This window comes from Lytechinus variegatus, chromosome 4, assembly GCF_018143015.1.
Source record: "Lytechinus variegatus isolate NC3 chromosome 4, Lvar_3.0, whole genome shotgun sequence".
Taxonomy (NCBI): Eukaryota; Metazoa; Echinodermata; class Echinoidea; order Temnopleuroida; family Toxopneustidae; genus Lytechinus; species Lytechinus variegatus.
Window position 1 is genome coordinate 60,709,265 of NC_054743.1, and position 19,770 is coordinate 60,729,034.

The window sequence follows — 19,770 nt, forward strand, 5'->3', positions numbered from 1 at the left end:
CAATTGGGACGATGAAATTAATTTTCTTACTTCTTTATCAGAACCCGTAGAGCGGGGTGCTTTAAATAACTGAAGAATCCCCTCCCACTTTTTCCGAATGCTTCCCGATGTGTTGTGTAGTAAGAAAATCAATGAAATGTAATTTTTTATTAAAAAAACACACAAATTTTTTTTTTTTTTTATTGTACCTGCAGTCTATACATCATTTCACACACGTTCTTGAACCCCCCCCCCAAAAAAAAAAAAAAAATATTTGTAAGCATTTTTTTTATTTGTTGTCTGTAGAAATTCAGGGGCGGATCCAGCTTTTTATAAAAGGGGGGTTGGGGTGGTATGCGAGGGAGTGTAGCGACCGAGTCCAAGCGAGCGGAGCGAGCGAGGGGGAGGGTGTGGGAGGGGGGTGTCCCCAGTAGGGAAAATTTTTGAAAATCTGTGTGTGAAAATGGCGTTTTCTTGCATCTAAAACAACACTATTTTTGGTATAGAGGTCGTTGCCAAATTAACCCCCATGAAAATTTGTAACATTAAGTTGCATTTGCTTGCAATGTAAGGCCAGTAAACAACACAGATACAAAGAATCGGGGACCTTGGAATAAGCACTGTTAGCCTAATACTTTTATTATGAACAGCTTGTCACTGATATACTCACTGGCAAATCTCAGTCAAAATGATGGACTGGCAAAAGAGACGCCTTGGATGTTTCTGTACAAATCCCTGTGACATTTGTTCGCCCACCCCCCCCCCAAAAAAAAGAAATAATTATAATAAATGAAATTAATACATAGAAATAGAATAAAATAAAATTACAAGTCAAAAAAAAAGCTAAGATTTAAAAAAATTGTCCCCTGATTTTTTTTTTTTTTTTTTTTTGGGGGGGGGGGGGTTGCAACCCCCCCCCCCTCTAGATCCGCTTCTGAAATTGTTAATTATATCTTGTTTATTACTTTCCTATCATCACTATTATTGCATAGTGTTGTTTTTATTTCTTACCACGAAGTTGTTGATGTGCATGCCACCCTGTTACAATAAATAAATGAAAAATTATTTTGCCTTCTATCAAGTTTGAGAAAGTTTGTTCCATGCGCCCATATACGCTGCATTATATTCCTATATCCGTCTTATAATTAATTCCCACCTCTTCTGAATATGCGGTCTTTTATCACCGTTAGTATTTTTTTATGGTGATAAGTTAGCTAGGATCAGGGACGGATCCAGGATTTTTTTAAAGGTAGGGGCACATTTTCCCGAGGAAAATTTGACAAGCAAAAAATAATACAAACAAAACAAAAAAGGGATTTTAACCAAAAATAATTTTAGGGAAATGATTTCGTCCGCGAAAAAAATGAAGAGCAAAAAATTCACTTTTAAGGGGGCACACATTTCTGTTTTAACGGCATTTTTACATTACAATTTTTTTATGATGTGCCTCTCAAGGAAGGGGGCACGGGTCGGCTGTGCCCCCCCTTGGATCCGCCAGTGGTATAGGATATTTTAATAGGGAGGACGAGGAAATCATGCAGGTGTAAGACCTAATTCCATGACAAAATATGACGTCAGGGGCAGCTCTAACCTTTTTCCAAAACAGGGGTTTAACCGAGGAATTTGACAAGCAAAAAAGGGGCTTCATTTACATAACGAAGGTCATTTCGGTATCGAGATATTTGACAACAAACAAGAAAAAAAAAGTTTCACTATATTATAATAAAGGTAATTTGGGGTGACTCCAAAATGTAGCAAAATGTAGGTCATTACTTGACTTGGCAGCCATCAACGGGGTAGTTAAATCCCCCCATAGATCCCCCACTGTTGCCATACTTGCAGTGCTATCGAACTTCATGAACTGAGTCCTGATCTTCCACCCATTCCTGATTTTTTTTTCGAGAAAGAAAAATTGGGCACTCATTTAAATTGTAACGTGCATGGGGTTGTGACATTACTTTTACATCGATTTTCTCCCTTATCTGTCTTGCTTAGTTTGCTGTCCGAACAGTTTCTTATACCAAATAATAAGTAAACGAAATTATTTTTTTGTTATACTCAGTTTTCTTTTGTGCTGGTTCTCAGCCCTGTATACAGTGTGAAACAATTAATGCGAATGAGCATAATAACTTCGTGTCTTCCATTTGGCCTCAGTCTCTCTTGTCATTTTTCTTTAACCTTTCAAACCCCTCCCCCTTCATTTTCTTCTTCTTCACCCCTCCTCATGACGGACAGAAAAGAGAAGTTAAAAAAAATAATATGGGATTAAACTTCCTCCTATCCGGCCAATAGCTAAAGCCCCTTTAATCTCCTCAGCTGATGATAGTCATAGTCGTAAAGTCGTTGATGCAGATCGATAAACTTAAATAAATTTATTTATAATTCCAAAATATTAAGTCCTCTTTTCTTAATTATCTATTTCTTTCTTTAGTTATGTATGAAATGTCTAGTATATTTTGTATATGATTGCGATAAATAAATGTATTCATAATCAATTTTGTATGATTTGGGCGGGGGGTTCGGACACCTTTTAAAATTGTGAAGCCTTTTTTTTGTCCTGGATTACACTAAAATATGGATTGAATAGTTGAAATCATATTCTTTTTGTTCTCTATGTATATTGCCTAACCCTTCGTAATACAAGCTGATGAAACTTTATTTGTAATTTTTTTTTCTAGTGGCTTTTTATGTTTATGATTGTCTGTCCCGAAGACAGTCCGGACGCTCATTTTTTCCGTTTGCTATGTCGCCCGCCCTCATCGGTCATGAGACTCACAGTGTGTACCCTGGCAACGATCGTATCCCACACGAAACAGAACACGATACCCGTCAAATTTTTCAAAGATTTTCTGAAAATGAAAAATTGAAACAATAACAAAGATGTCCAAGAAGAGAGCTAAGAGTGGAGCGGGCTCAGCAGGTGCCGCCCGATGGGAATCTGGTCTTTTATCAACCAACTTTGAAGAGGTAAGATAGATAAACAGTGTGCTGCTTTCTTGCAGCTTTTTTAGCGGGTCTTTACCAACCGGCAGCCCGCTCTTGACGGCGGGGACGTATGGTGCACGGTGTCGACCGCAGGGCTCGGAGAGCTGCATGGATTTCCTTGATCAATTGTCTGAAGGCTGAAACCCAATGTTACACTACACGCAACGCTCTCATCCAAATGTCTTTAAAACAGTGGATCAGTAGATTTCTAAATATTGTCTTCAAATTGATTGTGAGGAAACATGCCTCCGGTCTGGAGTGCGAGTCCAGACCCAGTCTGCGGCTGCACAGACACAGTGAACTGTCATTGCCTCGGTGTGCGCGGACGTAGTTCCCCTTCTCTGCACACACGCATATCTGCGCAATTCCAGTAAAAGAAGATACATGTACATATACATAATGACCACAAACTTTAAACCTACAGAGTCTAGACAGATATTCATTTAAAAAATCTCAAAAATCACAAAAAAGACAAAATTTATGATAAAAAGTAAAGCCTAAAGGATGTAAAGTTTAGGAACAAGAGAAGCACATTGAATTGTAAAAAAAAATGTAGGATCGGGGTCCGATGTTTCACCAGAGAACTATAAATTTCGTTTCACTGAATCCATCTCTGGTGACACAGGTAAACAAATACTGAAATAGTCAAAGAATTGTGACTGGTATACCCAGTTGTTGTGTATTCGGACGGGTTGTGTGTCCGGACGATCAATTTTAGAATGTCATTTGGAAAAAATTGCAAGCGAAGTTTTATTAATTATTAGTACAAAATGTTAGGAAATATAAAGAACAAAATAGAAAATTATTACAAGTAATGAATTCATATTTTTAGTGTAATCCACAGACCAAAAAGAAGGCTACAAAAAGATAAAGTGTCCGGACACCCAACCCCCCATCCTACTGTATGAATATAGATCTACATCATATCTAGAAAATAATTTGAATAAAAATGCTATTAAGTTGTCGACATTGCTGGCTTTCCATAGTTGTGGGTGATTGGATCAATCGCAACAGCAACTCTTTGTAAGATGGGGCCCTGAATTTGAATTGTTACTGTACATGCATCGACATTTACTAGACAGCTTGCGAAACCAGCAAAAAGCTGTCCTGCTGAGTTCTTACAGGAATCATAAACAGAAAATAGAACAAGGCCCCCCCTTCATATATGTGACCTACATGTAGCACCCCAAAAACACAAGTCGCCAGGTAATGTTCTCTGTGAATAGCCAAAATAGTAATTTAGTCCCAAAAAACCCAAATTTGAAAAAAAATAACTTATCTGTTATCTGAAAGAGCAATTCTTTCTTCATACTGTGAAAATTTGAAGTCATGAAGTTGAATGAAAGCAAAGATTATTTTGCCTTTTAAGAATTTCTTGGACACTACTTTTCCGACTGCTTGGAAGTTTGCACATCTCATGCTTGAGTGAACCCTAAACTTAAAACCTTGTTTTCTCCTTATTTTGTAAGCTCTTGCTGCATTTCCTCTGCATTCAATCAAGTACTTGTAATGGTTATTGATCAATTTTAACATATTATACATGTATATCACTTTTAAACAGCTTAGGAAATGAATTTTCGAGTTCAATTAAAAATCTCAATATTCATTATTGTCGACTTATTGTTGGTTTTGGGGTGGTAGGTCACATATGAAGTTGACTGATTATTCATTAAAAAATTTCTCTGTCACAGTTCATATATTGTACAGACCTTCATTTTTGAGGAGCGCGATCGCGCCGACGCTCCTACCGCACTCCTAAAAAAAATAAGGACAGCAAAAAATTACGTTCCTAAAAAAAAGAACAAATTGCTAAAATTTCACATTTTACATCTTTAAGTCCATGAAATGGCCATCTATTTTCCATAATTCCTTGAAATTATTTTGATTTAGTTGAAAACTATCAGAAAAATGAAGAACATTTATCTCTTTCCTGACTCTGATTTGAATTTAAACTCTGTAAATATTGTAGTCCCATATGTAGATTTTCATGGCAACACCATAGAAGTGGGACTACAATATTTACCGAGGTAAGTTCAAATCAGAGTCGGGAAAGAGGTGAATATTCTTCATTTTTCTGATAGTTTTGACAACTAAATCAAAATGATTTCAAGGAATTATGGAAAATAGATGGCCATTTCAATTTTCATGGATTTAAAGATGTAAAATATGAATCTTCAGCAATTTTCTTTGAGCAGGAGCGCGATATTTTGTAAACGTATTGAACCCAGGCCTAGTTTCACCACAGATTAATTAATAGCTACACAGCTATTGCATATACGATGTTAAGAAAATTCTACAATTTGTCATACATGTATTGAATTGATTTGAGCTCCTCAAGGAGAGCGATTCTGAGGAGCTCAATTGAGCTCCTCAAAAAAAATAAGGAGAGCGATTTATTGAGCTCCACGAAATTATAAACGTGAAGGACCGATTGTAAACTTAAAGTGAAATAGTAAATTCCAAACAGACTGCAAAATGCGAGAGTCAAAATTGATTGGCAGAATTGTAAAGTGGGTCAAGGGTTTGGCTGGTATGACAATTTCAAATTTTGTGGTGAGCTCGACGAGTGGGCACTCGGCTGATAAATTGTCATAAAAAGTGGATCTGGAGGTATACGGTGCAGGGCTCTCCTGGGCATAAACACATTGGGTGAGAGAGGGCGGAGTGAGGATTAGAAGGTTCTGCCAATGGCCTTGAATGAGTTTGTCGATGTTGAGTTGATGACAGCGTCACTCAGGTGATTCCACTCGATGATAGTGGATGGGAAGAACGACTTCCTGTATTGTTCAGTTGCACTTGTTATTATTTTTCACTTGCCTATCTATAATATTTGCAGTTTCAGAGTTTTCGAAGTATTTTCAGTGTGACCATTTTGACGAAAATATACACTCTTGTTTCCTTCTCAAAATTTTTTTTCTTTTGTTGGAGAAGGTCGGCATATCTGATTCTAGCCATAGGCGATTTTTGGATTTTGATACGTCTACATGTATATGCAAATCTAACATGTTTATAAATTATATCTTGAATCCTCTCTATATAGGATGAATGGAAAGCATGTATCTCATTTGTGATAGGAAACAAGCTCGATGATAAAGAATATGCGACTATTCTTTCTTCTGCCGTGGACTCCAAGCTGAGGAGACAATTCAGTGTTATTTACAAAGAGACATTGATGGATGAGGTAAGGACCAAAAAACAGATTGTTTTTGTTGTAACCCAAAGGCCCGTATTCTGAAGTTGGGTTTAACTCGGGTTTAAAGTTGTGGTTTAAGTATGGACAGCCAATTGTTACATAAATCAGTAACAGTAGAGACATCATACTTCAGCTCAATCGGCTCTCAAATCGTTTATAATTGTGTAGGAACTATATATAAATGATTGTCTTCAATATCGATGAATCAGGAAAGAGAAAAGTAAACATAAGAAACATACAACTTAATAAAAATTTTGATACTTTTGGCTTCCCATACTTAAAACCACAACTTTAAACCTGAGTTTAAGTTAAACCCGACTTCAGAATACGGGCCAAAGTGACTGGCTTTCTTAAAACCTACTGACTATTTTTTTTCCCTGTCATTCAGATGTGCCATATGTTAATAAGAATAAAATGTACGCACTGGCCCTAATTTGTTTTACATTTTCAAAATTTTGTTTTGTTTTTACAAATTGATTATATATTCATCGCCAAATAGTGGGCAGTTGAACATCATCAATTTTGCAATCGAGCATAAACTTTTGTGCCTGAATAACCTTCCTCCATATGAAATTATCATTGGTCCAAATTTACAAGATGTTTATTTTGGACAGGTACAAAGCCATGGACTATGTAGATTTCATGTTTAATTGTGCATTAATAAGTGAATGTTTATTTTGCATCCTTTGACAAAATAACTCACATTTATTGTTGGACTGTTCTCAGTGTATGCACTGAATTATACAAACAATCTGCATCGTCTATGATCTTCGAGTCCCTTTACACCTCTTGTGAAGTTGGGCCAAAATGCCAGGATTTTCATAGATTTTGTAGATACATGTATATAGTCAAACAAAGTGACTTCATCTGGATAAGGTTGGCTAATGATTTTGAAATCAACACAATTTTTCTTGAAATTCTATTATAACCCTCCTTTTGACAGGTCAATGAGCTTGGGAACACAAAGATCAAGAAGGGCAAAGATGTCCCACAATTCTTTGAGATCTGCGAGACGGTGAAGTCAGAATACCTTGACAAGAATGAGGAGATTCCTCTTGGTTTGATGGCTAAGCTGCTCAAATGGAAACTTCTCGCCATCAAGGAGAAAGATCTCAAGAGGAGGGAGGATGAGAAAAAGGTAGGAAATTCTCAGTAATATTTGCCCATCACACATTTTTCTTTTAGTCCTGATTGATAAATTTCTCAACAGGAAGCTACCAGCCATCAAGGAGGAAGATGTAGAGAGGAGGGAGGATGAGAGAAGGGTAGGGAATTCACAGTTATATTTTCATATTCCTCTTGGTCTAAATGCTAATGTGTTCAAATTGACGCTTCCTGTATCAAGGAGAAAGTTTAGAAGAGGGAGGAGGGTGAGAAAAAGGTTAGGAATTCATTATTATAGCCTATATGTAAGTCACATTTTATTTATAAAAAAAAGAAAAATATTTAGAAAGACAAATTGATAATGATGATGGTGATTGTGCCTTAGAAGTCAGATCTCTTGGGAACACTATAGTTTGTTCCATTGAGGTGAAATTGGATTTAAATGATGTAAACAATACTTGTTTCACATATTTTGGTCTGAATGATTGCTTCAACTTGTTTATTTTGTTTGTTTGGGTTTTTTCGATGCTCTTCGCCATACTTGGGTAATTTGGCAACTTATGGTAGGTCAACTTTGAGCAGACTGGACCATGCTACATTTTCACTCATGAGATTTTGAGCAATCGCAACTTCTGAGTCCCGTTCATAAAGTCTTGCACGATTTCTAGAACAAATTTACTATCAGCCAATCAGATTGAACAACTTTGAGTAGCTTTTAAGTGTTATTACAAATTTGCTAATAGAACAAGTTTTGTGAAACAGGTTCCTCATCCTTTGATCATTCCTCTGCCTTAATCATTCTTCTCTCTGTTGATACTGCAGGCTCTGGAGAACAAGGATGTGAAAGGCACCAAGGGTGGCAAGGATGCGGGTGGAGGAAAGAGAGCGAGGAGTAAGTCCCCTGCCAAGGGCAAAGGCAAGAAATCACCGGAGGTACCATCCCCAAAGAAGGATTCTAAACTGAAGAAGAGAGGAGAGGAAGATGATGATAACAAGTACATTGGTAAGCTTTTAAACTTCTTTCCAGAACTGGCCGCACAGTATCGTTGTTAGCGCTAACAAAGCGCCAACAGAGGCACTGTTACATCTGGTATTATGCAGCAATGCCTAATGTCACAACATGTTACTTACGTCCTGATTCAACGTTTGAAATCACAATTCAAAAGATGTGACTAGGCTTTTGTTAGTGCTCTGTTAGTGCTAACAACGTTTCTGTGTTGCCAGAATGCCAGAACAGCTTTATACAAGCTGGAAAGCAATTTCCCAGATGATACAAAACACAATCGTTAATACCTCGGCGTGAGCTCAAGCTGCTGCCTCATTAGCAGCACTCGGGGCATTCAAGAAATTAATACTACTGGGTACCCCTATCACCTCACCTCGGTTGACTGCAGCACAATGTGGGTAAATTTCTTGTTGAAGGATAACACACCATGGCTGGGATTTGAACCCATGACCTTCCATTTGGAAGACACGATTCAGAACCACAACAGCATTTGTTGCGGTCGATTCACAAATGGAAGCTTTATGAAATTAGCCTGTATCATTGTCATTGTCAAAAGCAGAAGAAGAGTGGATTCTCCTCCTTAGTCTCTGCTGTCCAAGTTGGAATACAAGTCAGGATCTGAATCAACAATATACAAATAATGCATATAAGCTTGGCATGCTGGGCCAAATAATGAACGATGTGCGAGAAGAGCCTATGGATATACTGCACAGAGGTCCGCAGGACCGAGTGCAGTATATCCATTTGGCGAGTCGAGCATAGAGTTCATTACTTAGGTCCTCTATGCACAAGAATGTGTGCATTGTTTGTTTTATACACCCCCTCCCTCATGTTACAGTAGCCCCGAATGCTATATTTGATCTAAATTCTAGATAATTCAAACCTCGCACTATCCTTCACTCTGACGTCAGAGTGCAGGATAGTGCATTTTGGATGCAATAGTGCAAATTTGCTGAATATCATGTGATCCGATTTGGACCAATCGGATTACAGAACATTCTTGGGAGTTGTATAATAGCCATTAATAATTGTATAACATTTCACAGTTTTTGTCACATAAATCAATCTGGAAACTTCTAAAGCTACATGTAATTTCATAGTCTATGCCATAGACACTGATGACTAACCACACTTACAAATCAAGACAAAAGAATAGAAAGTTGGCCTCATAGCTTTTCTTTAAAAATGTTTTCCACCCAATTCTTTTTACTTAGATGATGAACCAGATGATGGCCCTCAGCATTACGTCATCATTGAGGGTTTCGACCAGGCCCCCCTCCTCTCTCTGCTCACTGACCTCGGAATCAATGTCAACTGCATCATTCGCCTACAAGCAGAGGACTACTCTTTGTTTGAAAAGAGGCGCAGGGAGGAGGAGGAGGAGATGGACGAGGATGATAGACCTCCAGAAGGTAAGATAGCGGTCAGGATGATAATGATGATGATAAGGATGATGATGAAGATGGTGACGATTATGATAATGAAGATGCTAATGATAGTAATAAAGATGATGACAAAGAGGAGGGTTAATGGCAGTTGAGGTGGTCATACTGATGTTGATTCAGTAGGATTACTTGATAGATGGCCATGTCATATTAATGCCTACTTGTATTATGATTATGATAAAAATTAATTATTATCATTATAACCATGTTAGTATTCCAATTCAATTCATTTTGATATATATTCCATTTGATAATATAGTCCTGATATTGGTTGTTGCGAAAGATAATATTTTGATTGTAGTTTCTATTTATTTTTAAATCTTAACCCCTTTTACTATCCCCTTCCTTCTATATCCAGTCATCGAGGAGGAAAAGAAGAAAAGGGAAGCCGCCAAGGGAAAGCTTGAAAAGTTTTGGCTTCAGCACGAACCACTCCTGAAGAAAGCTTCCAAGGGCTCCAAGCTCCAGGACATTGCCCGGCTCACCTACACGGTGAAGAATCAAATCATTCCCGATGACATGAAGGATAATGAAAAGAGAGTGAGTAGCATTCAATCTTGGAGCTTGTTGCATATAGAGCTACGTTTAAATGCAGCTCAAGTAATCATTTGCGCATTTCATTGGTTAAAAGTCTAGTTGCGTTTGATATTTGGACTTGCATTTGAGTGCAGCTCTTTCTGCAACTGGCTCCGCGACGGTTTCATTCCAGTGGTTCTTACTCGCTTGTCTGACCTAGAGCGTCATGTGTTCAAATCCCACCACAGTGAGTGTTCTTCGACGTCAATTGACGCTAAGCCACTCTCCGTCCAGGTGTTAAATGGGTAGCTGGTAGGATGCGAAAGCCAGTATGGTATGCTTAGTGATTTTAGTTTTGTAGCTTTTGCTGATCTGCTTCACATAGAAAAGATTAAAGGCAATTCAGAATTTCATGACCAGGGTAATAATAATAATAATAATAATGAGACTTGTAAAGCGCCAAATCCACTCTGTAGAGTGCTCAAGGCGCATAAAGAGCTAAGAGTTAAATAGAAAAGTTTTTAGAAGATTTTTGAAAGTTTCGACAGAGGTAATATATCTGCAAAGCACTTAAAGCACTTAAAACACTTAAAGACATTATCATGTATCAAGTGCTACATACGAGGAGAATAGCGTTTTGTTCATAATGGTTCTACATGATTAAGCCACTTCTGTCTGATATTAATGAATTAGGAGACCATTTCTGTGAAATTAAGGCAAAAAGTTTTTACTTTATTTGGGCGCGAAGTGGTCTCGTGATTCTGAATCTTGCCTTTCAAACAGAGGGTTGTAGGTTCGAATCCTAGCCATGGCATGTTTTTTCTTCAGCAAGAAATTAATCCACACCTTGCTGCACTAGACCCAGGATGGGTGAATGGGTACCCGGCAGGATTACTTCCTTGAATGCACTAAACGCTGTTGATGGTAGCTCGAACTAAAGCAAGGGTGATAATAGCAGCGCTTTGTATCCTCAGGCAAAGCACTGTATAATCCAGTTGTTATCATCATTTAAAATATCTTCCTTGAAGGAGATGATTAAGAATTATCAGAAATATTTGTTTATGGTTGTCCAAGATCAAACAATGGTGAAATAAAAGGATCTTTCCCCCCTCCCCACCTCCCTCTCTGATCCTTTTTTCCCTTCTTTACTCTACAGACCCAGTTTGGTACAGACATGTTTGAGGATGTAGCCTGCATGATGTACGACCTCCTGGACTCAGAGAGGCAGTACAGGAACTTCCTAGACAACATGAAACTCATCCAGGTCCCTGTCGTAGAGAAAGATCCTCAAGGTATGCAAAGTGGTGAACGGTCGACTTATGCAGATTTTACTGTAATAGTTACATAAAGTGCTTCCTGTGTCTGTTCATACCAGCATCTACAAGTTTACTTTGTCTAACCCCCTTGTCTTCTTCATTGTACTCTCAATCTACCCTACAGCTACTGACAGTCAATCCACAGTCCCCGCCGGGGGCACAGCAGTGCAGCAGCCAGCGGGTGGCCAAGCAGCCCCCACCGACCCTGCAGCTGCCCCAGAGCTCAAGCCCATCATAGTCTCTGCAGACGTTGATACTCGCTACTACAATGAACTGATGGATAGCATTCCTCAAGAGAGTGTCAGTATACCTCTTATCATGCACTGCATGCTTGAACAGGTGAGGAAAGAGATAATTCTTCAAGGTATGGGCAGATGTAGGGTTGAACAGGGGTCTATTTCATATACTCTTAATGAAAAAAAAATCTTTTGCAATCATTGCTTAGCATGGTGTTATAGGGACTAGAACTGTATATATTATTTTAAAGCTTCGTCCCTGTAGTTGCGGCAATCAATTTTTTCATGAGACAGTAAGTAAAATCAAGGCTAATTGTCATATAATTGTAGATCAAGATCTTCTTCACTACAGAAACCTAACTCTGATCTGTGGAATCATTAAATTTAAACCAAAAAAACTATCACTCTGAAGATCACCATCACTGTTAAGTGTGTTATCATTACTTGGAGAAAGATCCAACGTGTGACTGGAATTCCAGAATTATATACATTTCTCAACAAATACATGTTGTTTTCTTACCTAAATCATTTGATACATATTTTTTTATTGATAAAAAACGCTTTGGAGGTCATATTTTGTTTTCAAATTTGTTCTCAGACCGTTGCCACAACTGGTATTTATGTGTTTTATTTTGCTACATATAACTGACATTTTCCTAGGTTGTTGCTACATCTGAAGAGCGTGGTCCACCAAGTGATAAGGACAAGATCCCACGCGAAGATGGTCTAGACCAAGGACTGGCGGCTCACATCGACAAGATGGCCGCCAAGCTCCACATTATTGACAGCAATAAAATTGAACAGGTAACTGAGGAATGTTTAAAAAAGTTGACTTTTTTCTTTACCCCCCCCCGAAAAACACACTAGAAATGTATTTTGTTATTTTGAAATTCTCCCCATACACATGTATATATATATATATGGGGCCTGTCTTACAAAGAATTTATATTGGTGGTGGTGGTGGTGGTAGTGATTTTTTACCTGATTGCTAAGAAAGCATGAATACTTTTAACCAAGCAACCAGAGGACCGACGGCTTAAGGTCCTCTCCAAAGGACCTGGTCAAGAGGATTAATGCCTTACCAAAGGGCACTAGCGCACCAAATGGGACTCTACCGCTCTACCGACTGAGCTATCGCAGCTATTGAAAGCCAGCAAAGTCAACATATAAATGCATGTTTGTTCAAAAAAATTTCTAGATATGAATTGAATTCATTGATTTCTTGACAGTTTGGTGTGTTCTGCTGTGTTTGCAAAGGACATTTTGCACATTTCGTGTAGAAAAAAATTATGACACTGATGGATTTCCATAGAGTTACGATTGATGCAATTAATGTGACTCAATCTTACTCTTTGTAAGACGGGCACTGATTGCCATCTTTCATGACACAAGCCTCCTTTTCTCTCTCTTTTCAGTCGAAAGAATCGCAAAATGGCGTCACCCCTGCCAAGTCCCTTGCTCCCTCTATGCCTGAATTCTTCCAGTTTGGTGACAACATCTCACTCCGACTCAAGCATCTTCAGTCCGTCAACGGCTTCAATGCCATGGAGGCGGAGCTTGCCATGTTGGACTACATCCGGTTGCTAAGCTGCGAGAGTTCCCACGCCCATCATCCAGCATCATCAAGCAACGGGCTGCAAGGTTGCAGGAACTACTCCATCATCTGAGGTATGAGGTCAAGAGTTTAGAGTAGGCTGTAGCTTTTATTTCTCTATTGTTAAATATATGTTCCATACCCAGCAAATATTGAATGCTGTATAGATGAGAAATTAATTCATATTAATGAGACAAAACTGCAGAGAGAATGACCGTATGATGGTATTTGTTTTTCAAATTTAATTTCAATTCATTCAGCAATAAAAAAATAAATATTAAAATCATACATTCTACATTATGCCAAATATGACTAGGACCATGTAAAAGCAAATTGCTTGTAGAGAATGGCCCAAGAGCAATAGTAACAAAATATGCAATAAACAACATAAAAATGTAATTTTCAAAAGAAACAAAATAAAGCAAGCTTCATCTGGATGTCACCTTGTATGTCACCATTATGATTACAGCTCGGGTGTTGTCGATTCGGCCGAAGTGGACCGTGCCTTCAAGCAGTTTGTCTTCGAGAGCCTGGTCCTAAGGGGTACGGAAGAGGACGGGCGTGTCTCTCAACAGGTGGTGTCGGAGGGCATAGTCTGGGACGATCCTTACCCCCTCTTTGCCAAGAAGGGGAAGGACGAAGGTGAGATGATGGAGAAGAAGGAAGAAGAATTACAGAAATTGACAACAGAGAATATCCAGAAGAATGAAGGTAAGAAAGTGCTTGATGTCTTGAACATTTTAACATATTTTCTGCATTGGCTACGTGTATGCCCATTTATGATATCACAAAGCTGTGCAATTCCACGAGTATGTCCAACCCCCTATTCTATTATTTTAATTTCTATTATTGTCCAGTGATTTTTACATGCACTTTATTTTAATTATTAATTTTCTATTTGAACAGATTTGTTATTTTGTGTGTTGTTCCTTTTGGAGATCAGGAGTCTGTGTCATGAGTTGGAACTATTATGAATTTGTCATTATGGAAACTGCCTTGGTGGTAAAAGGGTTCAACATTCAAGGTTACAATATCAACAATTTTACCACTATTGAAAGACTTTCGTTATGAATTTGAATTTGGGCCTTGAATTTGAATGAAATATTTTCCCCAAATTCTTATCTCATTATTGCTTGTTTCAGATGCGCTTGGTGAAGTAGATACTGATCATCTAACCAATATCACAAGTTCTGGAATCTTGAAGGCAGAAGGTCGTAAGTCACGCCAGGGCTCAGCTAGTAGTCTCCGTTCAGGGAAAAGCACAGGTAGATAATTACAGAAATAATACAGTTTATTGTGGGTATAGAATGAATTACATGCACGAGTTACCCTTGGACCAGTTTGAAATGTTTCGAAGGTAGCAAGAATTTGGTAATTATTCAAATTCCCAAGCACAGTGATGTGTATTATATGTATTGTGAGATAGTAATATACATTTCATAAGATAGTGATGTGGATATTTATTTAATTATAAACCATCCTCAGTTCAAAACCATGACCGTTGAATAGAACCTGGGCATGTCTTACAAAGAGATATGATTGATCAAATCAACCGCAACTATGGAAAGCCAGCAACTTCAACATCCAAACTATTTTCTACATATTATGTATAATCATACATTCATAGTTTCTTGTCAATTCAGTGTGCTTCTCTTTGTTTGTAAAAGACAATGGACAAATTTCCTGAAGAAAACAATTATGACAATGATGGATGTCCATATGTTTGAGGTTGATGGGATCAATCGTAACTCTTTGTAAGACGGGGCCCTGATCATGTGATAAATGTTTAGCCAACTATTTGTTAAGGATAAAATCACCATTTTATAATCTTTCATCAAGCAATTTTTGGAGCAGCCTGGTATCATGAAAAATTGTACATCACTCACAACTGCTTGAATTATGTTTCTTCAAGCAGCATTGTTTAGGAGCAGCCCATCGTCATTAAACATGATATCACTCACATCTGCTATGCTACCATATAATCAATGTTGACTGTGCTGTTGACCAATCATATGGTATGATTTCATGAGCTTGTAACAGTGAAAAAGTTTTATGAAACAGGGCCCTGATTCACAAATATCATTTCATACCTAATTTTTATCAACTACAATTGATTACAGTTGAGTATATTTACATTCTTGTGATTAGAGAGTTGTTTATTCTTCAAATTTTTTTACCTGATATCAAGTACAAAGAGTTGCAATGGATTTAAATCTAACACAAACTTAGATTGATCTATAAAGAGGTTGGTAAACGATCAAACTCGATTTGAACTTGGTTTGAATCTTTCACAACTCTTTGTATTAAAGACAGGGCCCAGAGTACCTCTTTCAGAGTTTTCATTATTTCCTGCACATTGGGTTTTCTTATGATCTTGTTACATTTATCCAATACATCAGGAAATTGTAGATGATAATTATTTTGCCCAATTATAGTTCACCCCACATTGTAAATTAAAAGAATATTTCATAAATCAATCAGAAAATCATGCAGTCAAACCTGTCTGTTAATGTCATCCAAGGCGAAACAGAAAAAGTAGCTACTGTAGATAGGTGGCCACTATCGACAGGTGGCTACTCAGATAGATTTTACTGTTTGTTACATTACTGCTCTGTTACAATAATTTCTGAAAAGTATTTGAGTCAACATGCTAAAAACATAATTGGCTCATATGCTGAACAGTGGTGCAAATCAAACCATTGTCTGGGCTAGAATGTTAAAAATCACAAAAATCTTAAATGTTAAAAATCACAAAAATCTTAAAAATCACAAAAATCTTAATATATTCTATGCATTGTGTGCTAACCAGGTTTGCCCTTTTGTTTTACTGCTGAGAAACACAATTGTCATTTTCATATCCAGATAGTTTGCAAATGACTTGAGTGCAAAAGGTGATTTAAAAACTAACCATCTAGAGAGAAAGAGATTATTTCACATTTGACTGCCTATAGTGAAACCATACCATGGTTTCAGTTAAAGCAGAGTTCAGAATACTGACCAATGCATACATACATGTAATTTGTAATCTCATTTTCATTTTTGTTTATTTGTCATGTTTTTGCCAGGGCGTCCTTCCAGTGCTGGTATTTATGATTTTGTATGCTTAAGTTGGTGGCATGGTGCTTTATATTCCATCTTTATATCATTGCATGCACCTTGATGTTTAGAAAGTGTTTTGATCCCTGGTGTTAAGCAAGTGTTTTTCCCCCATGGTTTTTATTATATAGAGACAATGTTTGAGTTAGAGTTTGGTGTTGCTATAGGTGTTGGTGTTAAGGAGCATAGATATGGCTGCTGATTCTAGCACCGAAAGATTATACCAATCCTGTCATTACTAGCTTAACATCTAGTGATGTAAATCCCAGTGTCAGCTTCATTTTAGATTGGGTGTTTGTCCCAATTAACTTAACACCAACACTTCCTTTCAACACTAAGAGAGAAATATATCAATATTACGTTTACCAGATTGACAGCAAGATGGGTTAATGAATTGGTGCTTACTCTCTTTTGTAAGCTTATACCTCAGTATTTAAGGTGTTAATCTCTTCATTGTGCAATGATACCACATGAATATTTAATGTTCAGAAAGTGTTTCTATCCCTGACACCAGTTTTCGCACCGAAAGTGATAGCACATGCATTTGACAGCAATATAGTTTCATTGGTGCTCCCATTTGCTGATTCCTTGTTTATTTCCTAACTGCAAAGCAAGTACCATTTTGATGTATTTGGTGTTTACAAAGTGTTTTCCTCCAACACCAGGTTTGAACACTGTAAGTCAAATCAGTCGATATAAAATTCATTATTGACAGCAAGGTGGGATTATTGGTGTTTGATCTGAACTAAAGTTTAGCCATGGTGTTAAAAAATCATAACATGCAACCAGAATACAACTTGGGTATTTGGTATTTAGAAAGTGTTTTAAGTTTAACACCAGCACCATCTTTCAACACAGAAAGTGAAATCACAGAATACCACATCACAGTGTTAGCAAGTGTAGGTTGGTTAGCACTTGACATGGTGTTTAGCTGATACAAGGTGTAAAATATGACCATTTGGTGTTCACAAAGTGTTATCTTGCCTTGTTTCAGTAACTTGCTTTTCTGTATTCCCTATAATCAAAGATGCAACAGATTTTAGAAGCTATACAGTTAAAATGGTTTGTTATGCAACCTGCCAAAGAATTTTAACACCATATCATATTCACTGCAATGGGTTAAGTGGTGTTTGGAATTTTATTGCATCCACATATTAATTCACATTATCACCCGTATCAGACATCTGAGCTGGTCATTTACAAAACCGTATTGCCCTACATTTTCTGAATATCGGGAAGGGTAGGTATATTGTTTGTATTTTCCTCGGTCTCAATGCGTGTATTTACTTTGCATGCAGAGACGAAGCAAAATATACCTTTGTATTTTCCCTGGTCTCACATCCGGGCATTTGTGGATGCGTATAAAGAGATACGCTTCATAAGGATCCGCCCACCAACAATATACATCATAATAAAGACAACGCTGAATCCAAGCGCTTGCAAGTACGTCATAATGGTTAAGTGCAGAGCCTAGACCGATATTATCATGACACAATAGAACTCTATTTTTAAAAGAAATATCCCCAATATTGTGATTTTTGCTCTAGATATCTGATTTGGATGATAATAAAAATATTGACTGGCTCTTCTTTCGGGGAACATCAAATATATTGCCCTTAAATGACCCATATTGCCCTCGTCTAAAGACTCGGGCCAATATGATTCATTTGCTGGCAATATATTTGATGTTCCCCTCAAGGCCAGTCAATATTATATAAATATTGAATCTTCGATATTATCATAAACCGCTCTTGGTGGCTGTTTCATGAAGTTGTTTGTATGTTGTGCATGACATTATGCACGACTGGTACCCCTTTCTTGTACTAAATGATAGGTTCCATGACATTTGCTCCTGCGACAATTGATCCAAAGGAAAATCTGCACATCAAGCAAAACATAAAAACTAACCTCCAAAGCTAAAGAAACCCTAATATTTACATTATTCTGAACCGAAAACTCTATTACAATCCTAAACTGTAATCATGTGCCTTCTGAGATGTTAAGACCAGGACAATTGTCGCAGGACTAAATGTCATGTCAACACTAAAATGATATACCCTTGTAGAACCTGTCCAAGTTGTGTGTAAAATTTTTATCATGATATAGATTATGTTCCAGTTGTGTGTAGAATCGTGCTGGAAGTCGCGCTTATGTCTGAGTGTAAAGTGGTGCATAACTTGACAAAGAGCTTTGTGAAATGCTGCCCTCATCCTCTAGCCTCCCATTTCCATTCTTGACCTCGTTAATAGAATGAATTATGCATTGACATAATTGCGCTGCCATCTCAAAGAGGGAAAGCCATTGCCTTGCATGTGTTTGTTATCTGCAGCTGGGTGGGTCATCTCTGACTACTCTGTTCATGCGTATTCCTATATCCTTTGAAGCAGGGCACTACGAGATGTTATTGCATTAGTTGATTCCACTTTTAAGAATGTGCAGGCGATATGAGGTTATGGTGTCACATGCATTGAGGTCTATTCTGGCATGCCATACCCCTCTATTATGCTTTTCACACTGCACTTTTTTTTTCCCGGGGTTAAGCTTAGCCCACTTCGTTTTCACACTACGTTTTAGCAAAGTGGGCTAGCACGGTAAATAGTACGGTACTATCTGGCCCTGCAAAAAAGCAGGGTTAGTCGGCTTATTGCGGTGCTAAGAGATGCAGTGTGAAAACGAAACAGGGCTAAGGAAAGTGGGGCTAAGCATTAGCCAATCACAGAAGTCGAATTGCACGTTAATCACGCTCTGGTAAAACCATCAATATTCATGAGCTGAGGGATAGTCCGGGGTTAAGGCATTAACCACGGATGAGCAGATAGTATGGGGTTAAGAAGGCAGTGTGAATCGAAAAAAAGATAGTATGGGGTTAAGGATAGTCCGGGTTAAGAATAGTATGGGGTTAAGGAAATGCAATTTGAAAAGCATATATCTCTCCTTATTACTTCACCACCCTCCCCCTACCCTCTAACTTTTAGCCTTGCCCCTTCCTCTCATCTCCCCAGTATAGCTCCCTTGCACTACCGCCCACCCCTCCCCCTTCGCTGCCCACATGGCCATCTCCCACTGTTTTCCCCTGAACCAGAGTCATTGATGATATATATTATTGATACATGTATGTACTAATGCGGTATAATAATCCTTGCCTGCTTTGAATGTGTGTATGACTTGTATGGTCATTGATTTTGTAAATATGTACAGTATTTTGTTGAGTTTTATACCATGACATGGTGTATTGTATTCGGAACCTCCATTCCATGATTCAACCCCCAATCCCACCGAAAAAGGTGAATGAATAGATGA

The 19,770-nt window shown here is 37.9% G+C and overlaps 1 protein-coding gene across 1 annotated transcript in view; it reads left to right on the plus strand.

Annotated features, from left to right (window-relative positions):
- Positions 1-2,740: 2,740 nt before the first annotated feature.
- The window catches only part of LOC121414436 (sperm-associated antigen 17-like), a 45,912-nt gene continuing 28,882 nt past the window's right edge, over positions 2,741-19,770 (plus strand). The window contains 14 exon segments of the mRNA XM_041607612.1: positions 2,741-2,946; positions 6,005-6,145; positions 7,101-7,295; positions 8,084-8,264; positions 9,482-9,679; positions 10,071-10,252; positions 11,385-11,520; positions 11,669-11,883; positions 12,441-12,584; positions 13,196-13,352; positions 13,355-13,448; positions 13,844-14,085; positions 14,517-14,639; positions 16,440-16,457. Of these exon segments, the coding sequence (XP_041463546.1) occupies positions 2,860-2,946; positions 6,005-6,145; positions 7,101-7,295; positions 8,084-8,264; positions 9,482-9,679; positions 10,071-10,252; positions 11,385-11,520; positions 11,669-11,883; positions 12,441-12,584; positions 13,196-13,352; positions 13,355-13,448; positions 13,844-14,085; positions 14,517-14,639; positions 16,440-16,457 (2,113 nt within the window). The 5' untranslated portion in view covers positions 2,741-2,859.